The sequence below is a fragment of the Poecilia reticulata genome, chromosome 14 (assembly GCF_904066995.2).
Source record: "Poecilia reticulata chromosome 14, P_reticulata-male-v2, whole genome shotgun sequence".
NCBI classification, from domain to species: Eukaryota; Metazoa; Chordata; class Actinopteri; order Cyprinodontiformes; family Poeciliidae; genus Poecilia; species Poecilia reticulata.
This window is the reverse complement of record NC_088843.1, coordinates 22,166,411-22,187,763: the sequence shown is the minus strand read 5'-3', so window position 1 is coordinate 22,187,763 and position 21,353 is coordinate 22,166,411. Positions and strand designations below refer to the sequence as shown.

The window sequence follows — 21,353 nt, the reverse complement described above, 5'->3', positions numbered from 1 at the left end:
GCTATACCGTTATTATTATAATTATAGTGCAAACGGTAAGCAGTGCATTTAGAGCTGCACGTTTATTTATTTAATTAATTTCAGACACAAACTAAAAACAGAAAGAAAAAAAATGAATAATCATATGGATTGACATGCAGTTTTATACAATTTGTTCAAAAAGAAGCAGTTGGAAAATATAACAACTTATGATTTCCACCAGTTTAAACTCTTCAGTTATTCCCACATAATCGCGTTTAAACCTCACGTTCAATTACTTATACATATTTAATATCGACACCCGTCCTATAAGACATAATAAGCTCCTTATTGATGCTTTTCTAAAAGCAGAGTGAAAGATTCATTCTCATTCATTTAAAGCATAAAAGCATCACGCTGGATTTTTGGGACCAGACTAATCGCTGGAACAGACCAACTGACTCATGCTGCGTTTGCTTCCCGTTGGAAAACAGGAACGTGTTTCCAGAAGCGGCCATCTCACCTCGGTCCGTGTCGTACAGGAAGACAAACTTCTTCCAGTCGTAGTGGTCGAGCAGGGAGAGCAGCGCGCGGCGGATGGACGGCCGCAGCTGCAGGGCGAACTGGCTCTCGCCCTCGGTGGGGAAGCTGGGCGTGATGAGGGAGATGTGCAGCGCGCTGCAGAACGACGTCAGTGTGTGCACCGACCGCTTGTCGTACAGGCCGAAGATGGCGAAGACACCGCGGGAATACTGCGAGCAAACTGCGGACAAACACACAACAGGAGGCAGTCAGCAGCGTGCAGAGGTCAAAGGTCACCAGCCTGGGAGCAGGGCTGGAACAGAGATTCAGAAAAATTAGCTTTAAAATGAAATCCAACGTAAAATGAGCAGAATTTATGACAACAAACCGAAGCTGCTGGATTTAATCTTTCGCTGAGACTCATGCACTGTAAAAACACAAAATCGTACCAGATATTTTTATCCAGATTTCACTACAAATATCTCAGTTCACTCGAAACAAAACAAGCTTAAAAGTAACTTTTCAGAAAGAAATGAGTTTAAGTCAGTTATGTCTTAATATTTATGAAAAAGTTGTAATTCCATAAGCATATTATTTCACTTATAACATGAGAAAAAATCTGAGAATGTTTTTAAAAATATAAAAAAATTATTCACTGAAAACAAACTAATGTATCCTGCTGAAACAGGACCTATCATGATAACCTCCAGCGGTTTTTACTAAAATGCAGAAATGCATATAAAACAAGAGACGTGAACTGTCCCTGTTGCTAAAAATACACAAAAAATACAAAAAATGAAAACTTTAGCTTTTTTTAAATCTGTCAAACCTGCAAGAAAGAGTTGCAGAAATCACACTGCTTTTAGTTGATTAAAATATTCTGTGATTAGTTTGTTTATTTAACAAGTAGAAACAAAAAATGAAATAGATTTCGTGATTCACATTTATTATGGCCACAGGCTGTTTACAAAGGAAATAATCTGCAACATTTCCATCAATATTCTGTTCAGCAGCTCTTATGAAAAACTTTTCAGTCCCTCCAGGATTTCCACGAATTGTTTTTGTGATTTTTTGTGATGAAAATCTCAGATTTTGTGTCGATAATTTAGAAATATTTGGTAAGATTTTTTTTTTTCTCATTAAATTTCTTCATACAGAAGAAAAAAATGAGGAAAAAACAAAATCTGTCAGGTTGGAGTCACAAGCCATAACTTGAAATCAAGAAAGGCTGAGGCAGCAGAACAATAGAAGGAACAAACACTGCCCCCTGCAGGTCAAAGTTAGCATCACTTAAATTTGATGTTTTTGACTTTTTTTCAGAAAGATTCACACACAAAAAAAATCAGGAATTTGATAATTTTGTGTAAAAATCCGGAGAAAGTGACTTTTAAAACCCTTATTTTTTATACCAGAGGAATGAACGATGCTGTTAGCATAGAGGATACATGCTAGACTAAAAGCTAAGAGAGCGGTTAGCTGGAGCACGGCGGTGGAGGCTGATGGTTGGGGCTCGTTCTGATCAAACATTTCCTCTGTGCTGACATGAACAGAAACAAACCGTTTCCTTTGGCCATGCTTTGAGTTAAACAGAAACTTTGATTAGCATAAAGTCAACAGCAGCTCTCATTACAGAGCGGCGCGGCACGGCGCTAATGGCCTCCTTTCTTCTTCTTCTTCTTCTCACTGCGCGGAACGACAACAGGAAGGAGATAATGAGCCGCCGCTGCCAGTCTGAGCAGAAAGAGAAAAGAGGAAGAGCTCAAGATGTCTCTGAGACAAACAAACATTTCCTCTTCTGTTCGACACGCAGCTAACGCAGGCAGTGGCCAGATAAACCCTCTAGCAGCAAACAACCGTTTTCATCTCAGAATATTTAAACTGCGGCTCCAAGAAAACAACAAATATTAACTCCAGAGAAGAAGAACCGCTTCAGAAACACCCAATATAAACTTTAACACAACTCAGAAATTCAAGAAATACAACAAAAAAAAAAAGCAAAAAAAATCAGACTTTTTATGTTTTATGTCAGGGGTGATCAAAGGGAGGCCTGGGGGTCATTACTGGCCCTTCAAATTATTTTGTTGGGCCCTGGAATAAAAGTCAAGAATAGAAAAAACAACTGATGACCCAGAGGTGCTTTTGAAAATGTTTGTTTTTCTTTTAATAATGTGAAAGTCCAAAGTCATTTTTATGTTCTGGGTCTTAAATTTTAAGTAGATTTCATAAAAGTGTTTATTATTGTTGAGCAGATTAAATAAATAGAAATAAGCACATTTTTACATCTTTATTTTAATGAATTTTCTCTCCCTCCAACTGTTCTGATTTGCCTGTTACAACAGAAACATTTAGTATTTATTGGTAATGTAACATATTAATAATCTAAACTAATTCCTAATTTATTTCTTAGCAAAAATTGTTTTTATCACATAAAACAGAAATGTTCAATGAAAACTGTCAAATTTAAACAGCAGAAGAGCCACAAAATCCATAAAAAGATTTTATCTGCTCAACAATAAACAAGATCTTTACGAAATCTGTATAAAATTAAAAACCCAGAACATAAAATGGCTTTGGGTTGTTGCATTATTAAAAGAAAAACAAATATTTAAATATTTTTAAATTGCTTTTACCATTCTTTACTTGTAATCAGGGGCCAAAAAAAATAACTTCAAGGGCCACTAACGGCCCCCGACCCGCACTTTGATCCCCCCCCCAACTCCGACAGTCCACATGCTCTCTCTCTGTGCTCCATTACTAAGGTCTGGATTTAGGGAAGCATCATCTCTCTTAAATCTTCTAATGAAACGTTGAAACTTTCTCCTGTTCTCATCTCATTTTATCAGATGAAAACCACTAAAGGAACAAACTAAAAACTCCTGGAACTAAAACCAGAATGTCTGCTGTTAGCATTAATGCTAATCTAATGTAATAAAGACTGAATATTGAATAAAAGAGATGAGAAACATTTTAAAAGTCAGAGTATCTGTCCATGATGTGTTTACCCCTGGTTAGATGTTGGGTCTAGAAATTGGCAGCTAGATGTGGCCATGTTGTGTTCACTGATCAATAATTCATATCAGCCATTGATTTACTGCTGAGTTATGAATCAGACTCATCAGCAGCTCTCTGCGCCTATTCGGGATTTTCCAGCTCACTGATTCTGGTTTAAATCTTTTTTTTTTTTTTTTTTTTTACCATTTTGGATCAGACGCTGTGACTCTGAAAAATAAATATCTAGACTCAAAACTCCCAACAAAACTGCAGCATAAAGAGACAAATCTGGACGAATATTGTTCTAATTTCGTATTTCAAAGCTTCACTGACAGAGAAAAGTGTTTCAATATTTTAAAGATTTTATGTGACAGAAACACAAAGAGAAAGAAAACGAGAAATAAAAATAAAAATCTGCAAAAACAAAGTGATGGCAGCATCATGCTGTGGGACAGAGGAGTGTTTAAGAGTTGATGTGATGTGGATGGAAGAAACCTGGCATCAGTCATGTGTTAGAATGGCCTAGTCAAAGGCCTAATTCCAAACATGACTTAAAAACCTGACGATTAATGAAGAACGGGAAAAAATGCTCCGGATGTTCACACGTTTCAGATAAAACCCAGAGAAACTGCAGCCAGATCTGGATCTACAGAGTTCTGACTCATTCCAGATGAATATAAATGCATTCCACACTTTTCAGATATTTTTGTTGAACATTTTTTTAAAAGTTATACATTTTTCTCCTTCAATTTGACAGGTTCTTATAAATGTCTTAAATTTTGTGTTTGAGTGTTGTAAGCTGCAACGGTGGAAAAATTAAGGTCAGATTTACCTAAAGCAGGGGTGTCCAAACTGTGGCGCGGGGCCCTTTGTGGCCCTCTGTATGATTTTTGGCTGCTCTGATCACAGTTAAAGAGCAGATTAAAGTTGGTTTGCTGGTTCAGAAAGTTTGATGCAGATTCGCATTTAGAATCAACTTTGGTGACTTTTTTTTTTCAAAATACAATTAAAATCTTAAAATGGAAAATGTAACAAAGTATTGATCCAGGTTTCTGATTTTAATTTAATGGTAATGCAGACATAGACACACCCAAAAAATAAAACTGTTGTCGCTAAGAAGTAGGGCTGTTGTAAACGATTATTTTAGTAATCGAGTAATCTATAGATTTTTTTTACGATTAATCGAGTAATCGGATAAAAACAATTATGAAATAAAATATTGGTAAATCTTCCATAACACCAGTGTTACTATCGGATATCAACATCAATCTATTTTTTCCACATTTGAGCTTCCCTACCAGTTATTTTTTTGTAGACCGGGGGGCAATATGGGATATTTACGGCTCCTCCGTTCAGAAGCTCATCTACCAGCCATGTTCCGCCTCCCGTTTGTTCAGACCGGGATGATATAAGTTTATTGTGCGGTTCGTCCGTAAAGCTGCTCTTACCGTGTAAGCATCAACCCTCAGCCGCCCGCCGTGTTCAGTCTCTCCGCTCACCTGTATAAATCCTCCTCAGCTTCTTCCCGCCGTTCAACCAGCAGCTCCGGAGCAGAAAGGCTGCCGAACTCCCGGCATCATTTTAAGGATGTTTATTGGTCCCACAAAAACGATGAAAACCCGGAATTATCACCAATCAGTAAAATCCCCGCGGGCCGAACTTGAAGATTGGACGTTATGCCGCTAACACGTAGCTTCCGTCAACAACTCAGAGGCGGAAGTCAGAGCTCCGCGCAACGCAAATAATGTTCCGGCTGAAACACGGTGCGCTAAATGATAAAACATAAATTAACGAAGCTTCGAGGCAGGTCAATTTTCCTCGAGGAATTTTAATAATCGAGGTACTCGAATCACTCGAGGAATCATTTCAGCAAACTAAGAAGACACAAAAATACAGAAAATACATTATTATTTTTAATCTGTCGGAGATCTGACTGATTTTATTTCATCACAATAATCTGTGATTTGTTTGTTTACTTATCAAGCAAAAATAAATAAAACCGTCTAAATTCAGACCACCACAATAAAAACTTGTATCACTCAGTTTTTAGTAGAAGAAAAATTATAAATCATGAAAATGGAAATTATAGTTTGTTTTAATTTACTATGTGAATTGATTTATTGATTATTGCTACAGGCCTCCTTATTATTAGAATACTGATAACTTTGTGGCCCTTGTAGGAGTTGCAGCGTGTCATTCTTGGCCCCCAGGCCCAGCGTTTGGCCCCTCAGGTAGCCGCAGTGATCCTGCTCGGCTCACTCAGCGGTGACCCTGAAACGGCCTCACACTCCGCTGCACATCCAGGTCAGCGCGCCGCTGTAGCAGGTCGATGAGCGGCACACTAACACAGCAGAAGCCCCGCCCCCGCTGCAAGCCCCCGCCCACACGGCCATGCTGGATCCATTTATCGAGCCGAGCTGCACAGAATGGCCGGCGCCAGTTCTGCTGACGGTCGGTAAGGTCTCCGCACGATTCAGAGTAAATTCAGGGTCAAAGTTCAGCTGGGACTGAATTAAATCTGCTGACGTTCACCGACTCCTTCCAGCTAAATTATCTCACATTAAAACTGAAAATTACATTTTATTTCTCTGTGATTTAAGGTGATAAACAAGAGGTGGTCAAAGTGTGGCCCGGGGGCCATTTGTGGCCCTTGAAATGATTTTGTTCGGCCCCTGAATACAAATCATGAATGGTAAAACTGATGGCAACATTTTTTAAAGTTACTGTTTTAGTTATGAAATAATTTGATGTGTATAAATGATTTTGATGAAATTCCTGAATTCTGTTTCTCACTTGGTGAATGTAGTTTTTTTATTTTTGTGTTTTTAAAGCACTTTGAACTGCCTTGTAGCTGCACAAATAAACTTGACTAATTAATTGAACAATCTGAAGCCGTTTGTGGGTTAGTGATAAAGTGTATCGCTTTAGCGTTAGCGCAGCTACTGCTTCAGTCAGCGGTCTCCAGTATGTTGGATAATGTTGAATCATTTTCCATGAATCAGTCAAAGTCTGAGGAAACGTCTCCAGAAACGGAGCAGGTCTGCTGATGAAGACAACGACGTCGGCCATCTTGGAGGAAACGCAGCATGAGATCAGAGCGGCTGTGCAACATTTTCACAATGTGCAGAAAATCCATCACCATCAAATTAAATCTGAGAAACAGACTATAAGAGCAGCTCTACTTTCCTGCAGCAGAGGATCATAAACACGTATGAGGAAATCAGAGAGATTCAGCATTAAGCGTCTCATAAGCATGTTTGACAGAAACACGCCTGCTTCTTGCAGCCACACCGTTAAACCTGCCACCTTACAGCACTCTGCTGCCTCCTCTCATTCCCCAGTGTGTGTGTGTGTGTGTGTGTGTGTGTGTGTATCAGAGTGAATAAGGCTCTCATGCCCTGTGCTTCTGTGCAGTCGGGTGGAAGTTGCAGCACGTGAGCATTTGTGCGCAGGAAACCCACAAACGTGCAGCAGGAGGGACAGAGAGACGTCACATCATGCTTGCTGTCGTCACACAGCACAGCGCCGCATTCTGTCTGCTTCACTTGGTATCCCATCATGCCCCAGGAGGAAGGAATGATGCTCCACTCCTGATCCTGTTCTCCAGCAGCCTGTCACAAAGATCAGAGTCCTGAGGCTGAACGCTGGAAGGATGAGAGGAGAAATTCATCCTGATGTGATCTGAGCCTGAAAGGAAGAAACTCCTTAAAACTATTTACCACAATATAGTGGTAGTGTAGTGTAGCGCTTTAGCGTTAGCTTCTATTAAATAACATGTTGGTGTAGCGCTTTAGCATTAGCTTCTATTAAATAACATGTTGGTGTAGCGCTTTAGTATTAGCTTCCTCTAAATGACATGTTGGTGTACCGCTTTAGCATTAGCTTCTGCTAATGCAGTGTTGGTGTCGTATTTAGCGCTGTCAGCTTTCACCAATGCAGCTGAACATGGACATTTAAATACCTAAATTTTAAAGAGCTAAATTTTTCTGTTTTATTGTAATTTGACGGTTCAAACTGAGCTGCAAACATTTGCATCAATTTTCCAGATTTTTGTTTAGATCTTGGCAGTGCTTGGACCTGAAGGATTTGACTAGGAGGATAATTCAGCCTGCAGACTTTAACTTTATGATCCCGCTGTGCAGGAATCCGTAAACGCAGCAGCAGCAGCAGCATGGCTGTAACTCAGCCGCAGCGGCGCTGAAGCAGGTCAGTAACTCTACGGCTTTCACTCTCGTGACAACAGGTGAATAAAATCTACTCTGACTCTTAAAAACAACAACAAAAAGCTTCAAACGAGGTTCACCAGCAGATGTCCTCAGGGGATTCAGCAGAGAGCACCGAATGCTTCTGAGTGTGAATATTTTAAGTGGCGCCACTGAGGGGTGAGTGAACTAAACTCCTTTTAATGCTTTATCACTTAGCATCCATAAAACATGAGGAACCAGGAGGGAACGCAGACAGAGATCAGTCAAATAAAAAGCTTTTACAGTCACCTGTAGGGAATGATAATTTGGGATCTAAACGCTGAGTCATCTCCAGGATGAAGCTTCAGATTAGCTGTTAAGACACCAAATTATCTTCAGGTACAATTAAACTTTTTCCTTTGGTGAAAAGAATAAAAAGACAAGTTATTTAAATACAAACCTGTTAAGATTTGATGGAATGAACAAACGTAGCTAACACTGTGTTTCATTTGGACAGCGGTTGGCACACTTCCGTTAACATGCTAATAGCGGAGTTAATTTGTAGCGTAGCGCTTTAGCATTTTTGCTAACTCTGAAAATGATTAGCGCACTTAGCTTCCAGTAAATTCATCTTTCCCAGGCAAATTCTAAAGTGCTAAGTTAGTTAGCGCTGTAGAACTTGGTTATTCATTCTACTGTAATAAAATTAAACAAAACAAAAAATCAGATTCCAGCAGAAACGTGAAACTAAGCATCAGAACATGACTTCTTCTGGCTTTATTCTTCCAGCTGGAAACTATGAATTATTTACTGTCTACGTCACATTAAACTTACATAAAACCTTAACTAAAAACTCTGAAGTTTATTATTATGTGACAAAATGTGAAGAAACTCTTCTGCTTCTGTTCCTCCCATAAATTAACTTCCAATCATCTTCTTGTCTCCATATTTGCTGCTTTTTCAGCAGAATTGCCTCCAGCTCTCTCTCACACAGATCTGGTTGCCCCCCCCCCCCCCCCCTACACACACACACACACACACAGGGACTTGCGTGAATCCCAGGTGGAAACATGTCAGCAGTAAAACCAATAAGCTGCGGCGCGGCTCCCTGACTGCAGCGTTTTGACAGATGCTGCGCTGCAGGTGACTTGGCGATGCCGATGCGTCGTTTTCCTCATGAAGACATCAAATGTGTCACCAAACAGATGCTGTACAGCCGTGGCCATTTTCAAATTCTGGATCTGGACCTGACCCAGACTTCTATTATCACTATTCATAATAATAATAATAGTTCATGAAGCAAGAGGAAAACTCGTCCTTATTTAGCACAATGCCAAATTAGATGTCGTTACTGGATGATCCAGTAGCAGTCAGTATTCCAACAATTCTGTGCAGGCCTCTGATTGAAGACTGTAGCTGTGCGACAGTCTCATGCTAACATGCTTACAGTTCAGCCTCAGCTCAATATAAAACATGTGTTTTAGACAGACACTGGAGTAGGGGAGATAATGGATGGAAGAGATGGATTGAACTTCCTCCTTCTCTCTCTGCTCTTTGGTTCTCGTTGTCATGGTTGCGGATCATAACAAATGTCCAAAAGTAAAAATGTGAGCGATATAGAGTGCTTCAAGTGGAACAGCATCCAGAACCAGAGGGAATAATGGTGCAAACACACAATAATTCAACCAGAAATATTAGAACTGAGCTAACAGAGCTGCTCTCTAAGTTCCTCCCCTTTCCAAAGATCCTCAGTAGACTGAGATGTGTGCTTAATGAGGACTTCTTGAAACTTTCAGTACAAACCCAGAGGCAGATTTCTAGGTGAGACACAAACTAACACCCAGGTGATAGCATAACTGACAAAAACAAATTAACAAAAGTAGGCGGAGCCAAGGTATACTGAGGGGCGTGGCCAACTGAGCAGAGGAAGTTCAGCACTTTGTCGCTTTATTTGATGACTTTTCAGATCCTCCAGGGACTTTTAATTTAAAAAGAAACTCGTCACAAATCTAGATACTTTTTCTGATATTGGAAGTTTTATGGCGATATGTGAAGAAGAAACAGTTTTAAACAACAGGAATTTTCACGCAAAATATTACATAAACCAGCAGGTTCTTGTATTTCCTCAAGTTATTAAACATCAGTTTGATCTTGAACATGCAGGCAGGACAAATCTGGACTTTGAGCCCGTATGAAGACTTTTGGACCCAGTTCTCAAAGCGTTAATTAAAATTTTACTTAATTTCAATGTTTCCGTCCTTTGAACCCAGAAAATGAGCCTGACGTTCCTGAAGACGATGAGACATTTCTGGAAGTGGGACAACAGTTTCTGCTCAGGACCGGTTTGAGATTTATTGTTCTGGTTCCAGTTGCCTGAGGTTCTGCTCCAGCAGTAACTCGTCCTGTTTTCTACAGCCATCAGCTTTATAAACGGCTGCGTCTCTGCGTTCAGTCCGGCTGATGCCAACACCCAGCTGGAGGCCAGAACCATAAAGAACCGGATCATAAAATCCGAACCAGAACTCTCTAAACGGCTCAGCGGCTCCCAGACAGAACCAGAGATCCAGAAGCAGAAGATCAGCAGGCAGTTCTGGTCGTTTGGACCAGAGTGTTTAGACAGTGCTGAGATGCTGCACTGCCAAAAATCTAAATCTTACCAAATATTTTCAGTTTAATTTCCAATGCAAACATCTTAGTTCACCTAAAATAAAACAAAACTAACAGAAAAGTAACTTTAAGTTTTAAGTCAGTAAATCCTGGCAGATTATTTCACTTTTGGCATAATATTTTTCCTGTATTATAAATCAAATAATCTGCCTAATGAGAACTAATATGTTCTCATTTTAAAAAAGTGCTTGACACTTTTTTGTTTTAAATGTCAAAATGTAAATTTAAATGTTAAAATTTACATTTGAAATATTTTTGTTTTTCCATTTGGGTTTCTATTGTTTCTAAAAATGAGATCACTTTAAAAAAAAACAAAAAAAACAACCCAGCTGTTTTTCTGCAAGAAGCTAATGTCTCTTTGGTGTCTGGAAAATGAGCCGTTAAAATACATCTGGATTGTTAACTCATATTCCACCCTGTCCCATTACTTAGCAACCCCAGCAGAGTTCCTCTCTGTTACCTAGCAACCTAAGCTGAACTCCAGTATATTTGTTCAGCTGGTTTTACCGTTGTATACGTTGCTGTTATTGACTCACCATCGGGAAACCTCTTGCTGGATTCTTATTGATGGTGCAGGAGGCTCCACTAGGGCTGTTCAAAGATGTACGGTTGTATACTTGCATATCTCTTTGTAGCCATTTTGACATGTGGGTCTAAACGGTGAGTTGGGGGCGTGTCCAGCAGCTTATTTAGATTTAAAGTGACAGAAGTCCTAGAGCAGCTGATTCTGAAAGAAGAACTGAGCAGACTGAAATCTCATTATCTAAGAAAAATTCTGTCTAAAAAACTGTAGAAACATGTTCTGTATGCTTTGCTAACCTGTTCAAGGAAACATGTCAGATTACAGGTTATTTTATTTTGAGTGAAATCAGATATTTGTAGAAACGAGACAGAAATGCTTGGTAGATGTTGTGTTTGTGTCGTGTCCCTCTGCGTCCTGACCCGATTCATCGTCCTGTCAGTCTCCTCCCAGACCCAGAGTGAGTGATGATTCCCCTCCAGGCCACCATGATCACTCCTGTCTCTGGCTGCTGCTCTGGGTGGATGACCGGTCCGGTCCGGTTGGGTCCGGCTCTGAGGGTGAACGGTTCTGACAGTGTCGGCTGAAAACGGCCTGCTGTCCTCAGATTGAGTGGCTTGGTTAGCGAGCGAGGCGTCCAGCGCTCTGCTCAGTTTGTTCCCCTGACCGAAACCGCGTCCTGTCAGGGAGGAGGCTCTGCTGGGGCCCGGGGCCAACAACAGACCAGCAGCCACCTGACCCGGCCTCGTGGTGCAGCTCTGCCTCCGGCCTACACTGTGCTCTCTGAGTCAGAAACCATTAGCTTGCAAGCTAGCACCGCCCATCCCCCACCAGCAAATACAGAGAGAAAAATCAGCCTTCGTGACATCAAGTCATTATTTATTCTGAAAAAAACAAAAAACAAGCTCTTTACTTCCTGTCTGATATTAAAGGTGACATATTACGGGTTCTTGAACAGATTAGAAAAACATGTTTCTATTTTTTTTTACACAAAATCGTTCTTAGGCGAGATCTCTGTCTGCTCAGTTCTTATTTTTAGCTCCTTTAGGGCCTGTGTCACTTTAAATCCTGCTGCTGGCCACGCCCCCCAACTCAACAGTGGAAAAACCAGCTGACCAAATGTGCAGGTGCTTAGCTTGGGTTGCTAGATAACAGGCGGAACTTTGCTGGGGTTGCTAGGTAACGGTGCAGTGTGACTCAGCATTCTACAGATTTTTGAACAGCTCATTTTCCAGACACAAAAAAATATTAACTTACTGCCAAAAAAACGCTTTTTTAAGTGCTTGGTGTGTTTTTTCTAAAGAAGTAAAAACTCAGATGGAAGCACAAAAACATGCAAAATGTGAATTTTCCACAATTTGTTCCCTTCATGACTGTTTTAACTGCTGATAAGAACCGGCAGACCCATTAGAACCGCATCTGCAGAACCAAAACTGCCACATCTGTTCCATCTTCAGCTGCTGCGGTTCTTTCCATCTGCTCTGCATCAAACCAGGAAAACAAGAATACTTAACCAAATAAATACTTAAATTTTTACCTGAGAATTTTTAATTCAGCTTACAAATCTGCTGACTCATCATTTCCCTTTTAGGTCTAATTCCTAGTTATTTATTTTACTTTTAAATGTGACCAGCTTTAAGACTTGAAGAAAAAACTGATGTTTATTGTAGTTGCATGTTTTTGTGTTTGTCTCCAGAGTTGGTGTTTAAGTATCGTCGGTAGTTTCTTCCAGTTACACATAACTTCCTGTCAAAAACAGAAACAGCGAACTATAGGTTGTTTACGTTATCTTCAGCTAACAGGCTAAGCTAGTTTTTCTGAGGGAAAATCCTGATTTATGGAGCAGATATCAATGTTTCTATAGTTTCAAAAAATAATTATATTAATAAGCTTCATTAGTTTTGTTATAATTTTTGGGGGGAAAAATTTAAAACCAGGTTCTTGTGAGGAAAGCAACAAAATGAAGAAGTTTCTACCGGAACCGGAACAGACGTTTCAAACATCAGGCACTGAGAAAACCTGCTGGAAGTTGATAAAGTGTTGAGATGTTGATGTTTTCCCGGCTGGTCGTCTGGGTTACTAACCAGTCAGAACTCATCAAAACTCGCCGACGGGTCAAAGCCAGATCCAAACGAGACTGAAGCGGTGGAGGCGGCGTTCCCGGCCGCACGGCTGCACCGAACGCTGCAGAGATCCCGGATATTTTTAGAAACAGCTGAAAGCGTCTCAGAAGCTCAGACAGGCAGAAGATATCAAAGGGCATGCGATGTTTAGAGTTCCCTGGCACAGAAAGACGTCGGGGAGGGGCGACGGGATATTTACAACCTAAAGGTGAGAATCCGGCCGGGTTCCCAGGAAACGCTCGGAGGAACTCCTGATGGAGGAGAAGCAGATCTGCTGTTACCGCTAACAGCAAGCTATGCTACAAAACGACAAGGTCAAACCAGGCCAGGGACAAGGTTGTCATTTCCGTGGCAACCGCAGCCTGGGTGCCCCCCGCTGCAGGGCGCCAAACAAAAGATGCCTTCGTTTACCGTTTGTGTTTCAGCTTTAGCCAAAAGAAACAAACAGTTCAAGAACAATATGAGAATACGGTCCTCTGCATTCAGTTACACATTAAATTAATTTATAAATAATATAAAAATGTATCCATATGTCGATAAATATATAAATTTGTGGATAAATTAATTTATACATAAATACATACATTCTTAAATAAATATAACTAGATAAATATATAATAAAATGTATGTATAAGTAAATAAATGGATAAACAGTTATGGATAAAAACATTTGTAGATAAACACGTACATTTATAAATAAATTATAAATAAATTGTTTAGGCTTTATGGATCTGCAGACAATTTATCCCCTTATAAACCAATAAAAAGCAACGATCTGCTACATGAAGTTCACATCAACTAAAATAAACTGGATTCAGAAATTAATTTAAAAACAAAAAAACTGAACGACGTGAAAATTTTGCCCAGTACAAATTCAGTTTCTATGAACTAAATCCTGACAATGAAATCCATGAAACCAACATGATTCAGAAACACTTTAGAGTCAAAACATGAAAACATTTCCTTTAAGACACTGAAGGAAACAGCAGCAGAAGAAGGAGAAGTACTGACTGAGTGATGGCGCCTGGAGACGCGCCACCATTGAACCCAACCTGGAACCAGACGGGTGGGTGAATGAGCAGAGAGTCGGGCTGAAACATGGAGTCTCGCGTTGGGAACCAACTGGGAGCATCGAGAGGCTCCTCTGGGATCCTGAGTGGGTGTGTGTAAGGATTCACAGTAAGTGGTGTTTGCAGAAGAGAATCGAACACTGGAGAAAAAAGCTACACCAGTGGCAAACTCCATCAGAATGCTGGGAGAACTGGGAACACCCACAGACTGAGGGTTCCCCAGTCCTCCCAGTGTTTCCAGTACTCCCAGTTCTCCCAATATTCCCAGTGTTCCCATCCTGCCGGGTCCAGAGATCCTGCTGGCAGCCATGCAGTGGGCACATCTCTAACCATTATCATTAAACCTCATCCAGTAAATATCCCAGACCCAGTTTGTTGTTTCTCATTTTGCCATGAAAATCGCAGTCAATCACAAGCCGACTTCTGAAATACCTGGCTCTAACCAATTACACACTGGCTTCATCAGAATCTGTCCTGGTTTACAGGAGAAAATGGGTCCAAAGGGAACCAGAACCACAATGAATGAGAACAAAGAGGAATAAAATGTATTTTAATAATAATAAGCTTTGAAGGACTAAGCCCTAAAGATGAGAAATGGACCGGGTCAACGATCTGTTTCAGTCCGACAGGCTACCAGCACACTCGAAACTGAAAATCCTGTCTTTTTATGGTCAGTGAACCCACCGCACTGAGAAAACACAAACATTAACAGCAATAATTTGGGTTCATAGAGCCTGCCATACTAAGTAATTTTCACCATGGTATTAATTAATTTATAAATAACTCACAATCTGTATTGATATGTTGGAAAGTGGTCAAAAAATAAAACCCCAAAAAACTAATTGATTAATTTCCAATAAAAGTCAGGTAAACTCCACTGGACCTGATGTGCTTTGGGCAGATACATGCAGCTTTCCAGCCATAAAACCTCCAGATGGAAAGGAAGGAAAACACTGTGTAGTAGAGAGGAGGTTCTGTGATGCTGTGGGCCTGATTTTCTACCAAAGGCCCTGGAAACGTCAGCAGTCTGAGGACTGGCTGCTATTTGGACTGTTGGCAGGAAAACAGCGTAAATCACGTCAAAAATACTTCAGCAGAGACAAGAAGTGATCTAAAGCCTAGATCATCTACAGGAAGTGAAATAAAGCCTGGGTCATCTACAGGAAGTGACCTAAAGCCTGCACCATCTACAGGAAGTGACCTAAAGCCTGTACCATCTACAGGAAGTGGCCTAAAGCCTGCACCATCTACAGGAAGTGACCTAAAGCCTGGACCATCTACAGGAAGTGACCTAAAGCCTGCACCATCTACAGGAAGTGACTTAAAGCCTGCACCATCTACAGGAAGTGACCTAAAGCCTGCACCATCTAGGAAGTGACCTAAAGCCTGCACCATCTACAGGAAGTGACCTAAACCCTGGACCATCTAGGAAGTGACCTAAAGCCTGGACCATCTACAGGAAGTGACCTAAAGCCTGGACCATCTACAGGAAGTGACCTAAAGCCTGGACCATCTACAGGCTTTAGGTCTGTAGATGGACCATCTACAGGAAGTGACCTAAAGCCTGCACCATCTACAGGAAGTGACCTAAAGCCTGCACCATCTACAGGAAGTGACCTAAAGCCTGCACCATCTACAGGAAGTGACCTAAAGCCTGGACCATCTACAGGAAGTGACCTAAAGCCTGGACCATCTACAGGAAGTGACCTAAAGCCTGGACCATCTACAGGCTTTAGGTCTGTAGATGGACCATCTACAGGAAGTGACCTAAAGCCTGGACCATCTACGGGAAGTGACCTAAAGCCTGCACCATCTACAGGAAGTGACCTAAAGCCTGCACCATCTACAGGAAGTGACCTAAAGCCTGGACCATCTACAGGAAGTGACCTAAAGCCTGGACCATCTACAGGCTTTAGGTCTGTAGATGGACCATCTATAGGAAGTGACCTAAAGCCTGGACCATCTACAGGAAGTGACCTAAAGCCTGGACCATCTACAGGAAGTGACCTAAAGCCTGGACCATCTACAGGCTTTAGGTCTGTAGATGGACCATCTACAGGAAGTGACCTAAAGCCTGGACCATCTACGGGAAGTGACCTAAAGCCTGCACCATCTACAGGAAGTGACCTAAAGCCTGGACCATCTACAGGAAGTGACCTAAAGCCTGGACCATCTACAGGAAGTGACCTAAAGCCTGGACCATCTACAGGCTTTAGGTCTGTAGATGGACCATCTACAGGAAGTGACCTAATGCCTGGACCATCTACAGGAAGTGACCTAAAGCCTGGACCATCTACAGGCTTTAGGTCTATAGATGGACCATCTACAGGAAGTGACCTAATGCCTGGACCATCTACAGGAAGTGACCTAAAGCCTGGACCATCTACAGGAAGCTACAAGAGCTTAAAGGGATAAATCTGTTCCTCATATCGTCTCTCTGGAAACGATAGGACGGCTGGAGTGCCCTCTGGTCTCCTTCCTCCTCCTCCTGCTGCAGAGCATCAATAGAGCGGCTGTGAATTGTTTCAGCCCGTCTGTTTAATTGCTTCTGTTGTTCAGGACAGCTCCACACAAAGCACCGCTGCGCAGCAGCAAGCGCCGCTGTGAGACCCGACCCTGGTGCTGGACCGACACCAGAAACCCGGTCAGTTCATTTCAGGGTCTGTAATTAATTCATCATGTTTACGTCCATAAAATGAGCAACATAAATTATTGAATAAATAGATATACGAGCTTGTTTTAAATGTATTTAGATTATTGAACCATCAGATTGGTGCAAAGTGTTATTCTACCTACACTCAAGAAATGAGAATATTCATTCTGACGAAGATGATTTTGAAAATTGACAGCGTTTAAGCAGATATTAAACATACTTTTCATTAAGGCCACGGTTCTGTATTAAACTGTTTTTCCATTACTCTGATGTAATCACATCAATATTCACATTTAAATGGTTTTACTGGCTGTAAGCAGAAAATTAGCATAACTAACAAAAATAAAAGCTTTCAAACTTCGATCTGCTGTAATTCATCAGTATGGATTTCCTGAAATAAACAGGCTTTTAAATAATGTTCCAGTTTATTAAATGTTTCTGTGTTTATCTTCCCAGAGTTTTTCTGATCGTTCCTGGATCTCCTTCAGCTCCGCGTCTCCCTCTGCGGTTCAGACTCCAGCATCTTTATCGGGGTGAGCCTGGAGGCCAGCGGACTTCTTCTTCTCTGGATAAATCTCCATCTGAGGCGGACAGCGGCGACTCTGACCTCATTACCGCTGCTAAGCGGTGTTAGCGTCGCCGTTTGGACTCAGGATTTATCTGCCTCCACCTCCAGCTGCATTCCTGCCTCTGCAGGCGCAGGAAGAGCTGCAGCAGCAGCAGCGAAGCTTTCAGTGCAGCCGTCGGCTCTAAGGGAAATAAAACCTACCAGTAGAAGAGAAGGTCTTCATCAACCTGGAACGTGGGTTTGAACCAAATATAAATAAGTCATATCAGAACTTTTTCTTGACTTCAAGGTTTGTTTGTTTTTTGGTTTAGACGTTTCGTGTTTGCTCATTTATTCATGTTCAGGTTCATGAGGTGAGGAAGATCGTCGTCTAGATCTTCATTTTTTACTCTGGTGATGCAAAAACAACTTTATTCCCCCAATCTGAAACATCAACACGACACGCGTGTGTGTGTTTTACATTAGCCTGATGTCAGGGCACATCAGGAGGTTTCTTCTCTCCTCTGAGATTACTTCCTCTTCCCTCTCAGTCTCTGGTTTTTGCGATCGCTTCATTCATCACAGGTTTAGTAGATTTTTTTTTTGTTTTTCCCTGAAAACAAACACTGCTGGTTTGCATTACTTTTTTATTACTCTCCAAACCCTAACCCTATGAAACAACCTTAAGATTGTTTTCTTAAGGTGCAGACACAGGAACGATGCAAATAAAAAACAGAAGCGAAAAATGCTCCAAACACAAAATGGAAATATGGTGCAAAAAGGAAAAACAGCAGCAAACGTTGCAACAAAACAGAAAGCAGAAGTCCTCCTGACCAGCAGGGGGAGTCGGCCAGCAGATGACCTGCGACATGATGCTCAGTAAAGAAGAAAGTTGGAAGAAGAAACAAAAGCTGCGTTATATTTTGTCTTTTACCTTAACAGCAGATTTATTTAGGTAATATCACTGACTCCAGACTCCCCCTGGTGGACTGGAGGACTTATTTTTAATGGAGCGAGTTAGCAGCTTTGATACTTGATGTTCTTATCTGTAGCATTTTCTTCTTTTTTCATTTTCTGTGATTGCAGCTTCTCTGTTTAAATTTGTTTTTTGGAGTTTGCATCTTTCCTGTGTCGTTTTCACCTGTGACCGGCCGTCCTATTTCCTTAAGATTCATCAATCCGACAAAAAACGATTCCTGGTCTTCATTAGGGTTTGATTGTGATCGATCCAGATATTTTATTCTGTCGAGATCAGCTCAAACCAGACTGCGCTGCAGCTTCAGCCCGCAGCACTGTGAGTCACCACCGTGCTTCAGTGTGACTGGTTTTCACCTCTACAGTCAACGTTATAATCAAAGTTCATCTCTGAATGAAACACCTGGCTGTTTGAGCTCCACACCGATGATTTCTGTTTGAGTGAATGATCCAGTAACTGGATCAGCAGCGTTCATGTTGAACCTGCTGCTTTTCTGTTCCTCTGCTACTGAATTATTCATCACCTCTCCAGGAGGCGACCGATCGGGTGCTGCTGTTATTTTAGGATCAGATCTACGTTTCCTTCCAGGTTCTGAAGCAGACGAAGATCCGGTCCAGCAGAAATCAGCATTTATCGCATTATTTATCATGATTAATTACAATTAATATTTAAAACCCCTAAAAAACTGTCAGAATATTTAGTTTTAGTTGGTTTTTTTCCACTATTTGTCCAATGAAAGCACCAGTAAATGCAGATAAATTAGAAAATATGATTAAATCAAGTTACTGTGAGCAGAACTCAAACTTCTTCAAGTTACTGCTGTCCAGATGAAGCGTTTTGTAAAATAGAAATGCGTGTCGAGCAGGATTTGTGTTTGTTGGGTCGTAATTACTGCAACACACAGTTACAGTCATGGCGTTACTTTGGATGGGAACTGATCAAAATTTATCGATTCAGATTCCATTATTGATCTCGCTTATTGATTATTCTCTATGAGTTAGGAAATAAACTCTTTAATTCAAAATATTAACCATGTCATATTCCACTTTCTGTCTCCACAGGAACAGGAAGTGGCCCTGCAGGAGGCAGGAAGAAGCCCAAATCTATGAATGATAGATGTGTCAGCATGAGGGGAAACCTAATCTAATCTGGAATATTCCCAGTGAGTCGGATTTATGGTGTTTTTTTCTCATCTTTTGTTATCGGTGCAATACTGAAATTACATCCCACACATAAAAATATAAAACATGCCGTGAATGCAGAGCAGCAGCTGAAGCATGAATACATTATGTGTGGAAAACAGGATGAAGACGGATTTATTCTCCATTCATGGCTGAAATAATATTCTGCTGTTAATCAGTTTCTTCAGCTTCGCTGTAAAACGTGAGCAGAACCAAACTACAGAAACAGTCCTGCTAGAGTCAAACTGGACCAACATCATGAATATCTTCATTCTTTAAATGAAGAGCAAGAAGGTGAGGATTGTTGCATGCCATCAAAATGACTTTAATTCTAATAGAGAAACTAATTTATACAAACATTAACAAATGCTTGTTTTGATCATTTTAGCTAGAAGCTCATTTACACCCCCAACCTCACTGATTTAAGGCAGAAATTATCTCAGACACCAAGGTTGATGTTTCTCTTCTACAGAAACATCAAACGTCTGGGTTTGCAGATCCACCAGAGACACGAATATGAAGCGATTCGTCACCAAATAACTCCAAAACTGTCAGATGGCTAAAAACTCCTGATGGAAATTAGAACATTAGTGTCACAAATTATCAAACTTAAATTATGTTTTAACTAAACCTCAGAAATCAGAAGTGGGAAAAGTGGATTGGCGCATTCTTAATTTACATCATTTAATCACATCTTCAAGTTGACTATTTTGTTGATGCTCTTGTGGAACAGAAAATGGAGAAAGTAGAAACAATAACATTTGAGATAATGTCAGTTGTTCTTTTTTACCATCAATAACTGAAGAATAAATCATAATTAGACAATGGCCAGTTATAAGTTGAGGAAGGAAGAGGCATTTTCAGTCTCTTTGCTGGTAATGACACATTCGTCTCCTCTGTCCTTTCTCTTCCTTTGCGTCCGTCTCTTTGCTGGTGTTTGTCGGATTGAAATGTCTGCTGATGCTCCCATCATGCTTTCTGTTCCCACAGGAAGCAGCCAGTCAGCGGATTTAGCCGAGATCTGCGGTCAGGACTCAAGGACGATCCCTGATCTCCGTCGGAGAGCAGAGGGGCATGATGGGAGCCGGCAGCAGTGAAAAGCTCGATTATATGAGTTTTGATTCCCTGAAGTGAGCAGCAAGGAAAAGTCAAGGGTGTGACCTCCAAATCCACAGCTAGCTGTCTGAGGGAGTCTGCTGAGTGTTAGCCAAAGGGTTCAGGAGGAAAATGAATCTGCAGCGTAAGTTCTGTTTCCTCTGCCGTCAGCAGTAAACACAAAGTTTGCTGCTCCTGCACCTGATACGTCCGTGTTGCTAATGCAAAAATATCTGCTAAACATCAATACGTGAGAAGCTGAAAAAAAAATAAAAAATGTAGAAAGGTTGTTTTCCACCAGCATTACAAGACACAGCAAACTTTGTTTTTAGCGCTAGAAACTGATGTTTACAGTAAGAATGCACTGTTAGGTACTGATACTTTTAGAATGATTACTGTTGATGGATATCTGTATGATGATTGAGATCTGCAGCATGACCAGAGGTTCAAAAACTATCAGGAACTGGATCAAAAAGCTCTTAGGTTGATGGAAAGCTTTCCTGCAGCTGGAAAACATCAGATGTATACCTGGAAATTCAGCAATAGTTTGGGTTACTTGGCCGGTCAGGAGGACAAAAGAAGATTGTTTTCTCAAAGTCAGATTTTCAATTCAAAGTCATGATTTTTAAAATATTCAGTCATAATTTCACCAAGTAATTCATTCATTTATAAATGTCACAAGTCCAAACTAAATATTTTGATTAGAGCTAAATAGTTAGCTAGCAAGATAAACATTTAGCTGCAAATACATATTAAACTCTGAGCTAGCTTGCTATTTAGCTAGCCAGTTAGCTCTGCGTTACAAACATTTAGCATGCTAAATATTTACCTCTAAAGTAAATATTTAGCTAGAACTATGCTGGATA

The 21,353-nt window shown here is 40.8% G+C and overlaps 1 protein-coding gene and 1 long non-coding RNA gene across 9 annotated transcripts in view; one reads left to right on the top strand and one right to left on the bottom strand.

Annotated features, from left to right (window-relative positions):
* The window catches only part of gria4b (glutamate receptor, ionotropic, AMPA 4b), a 90,558-nt gene that overhangs the window by 52,393 nt on the left and 16,812 nt on the right, over window positions 1-21,353 (bottom strand). For all 8 annotated transcript variants that reach the window (XR_014090785.1, XR_014090786.1, XM_081615208.1 and 5 more), the window contains exon 3: window positions 482-721. Coding sequence is in view for 6 of the 8 variants with exons in the window: in XM_081615208.1 (XP_081471334.1) it covers window positions 482-721 (240 nt within the window). In the remaining 2 variants the exon portion in view is untranslated. The remainder of the gene's footprint in view (window positions 1-481; window positions 722-21,353) is intronic.
* On the top strand, window positions 12,646-19,917 carry LOC145554784 (uncharacterized). Its single transcript, XR_014090787.1, has 3 exons — window positions 12,646-13,173; window positions 17,145-17,490; window positions 19,273-19,917. It is a non-coding gene; the product is annotated as an uncharacterized LOC145554784 (long non-coding RNA).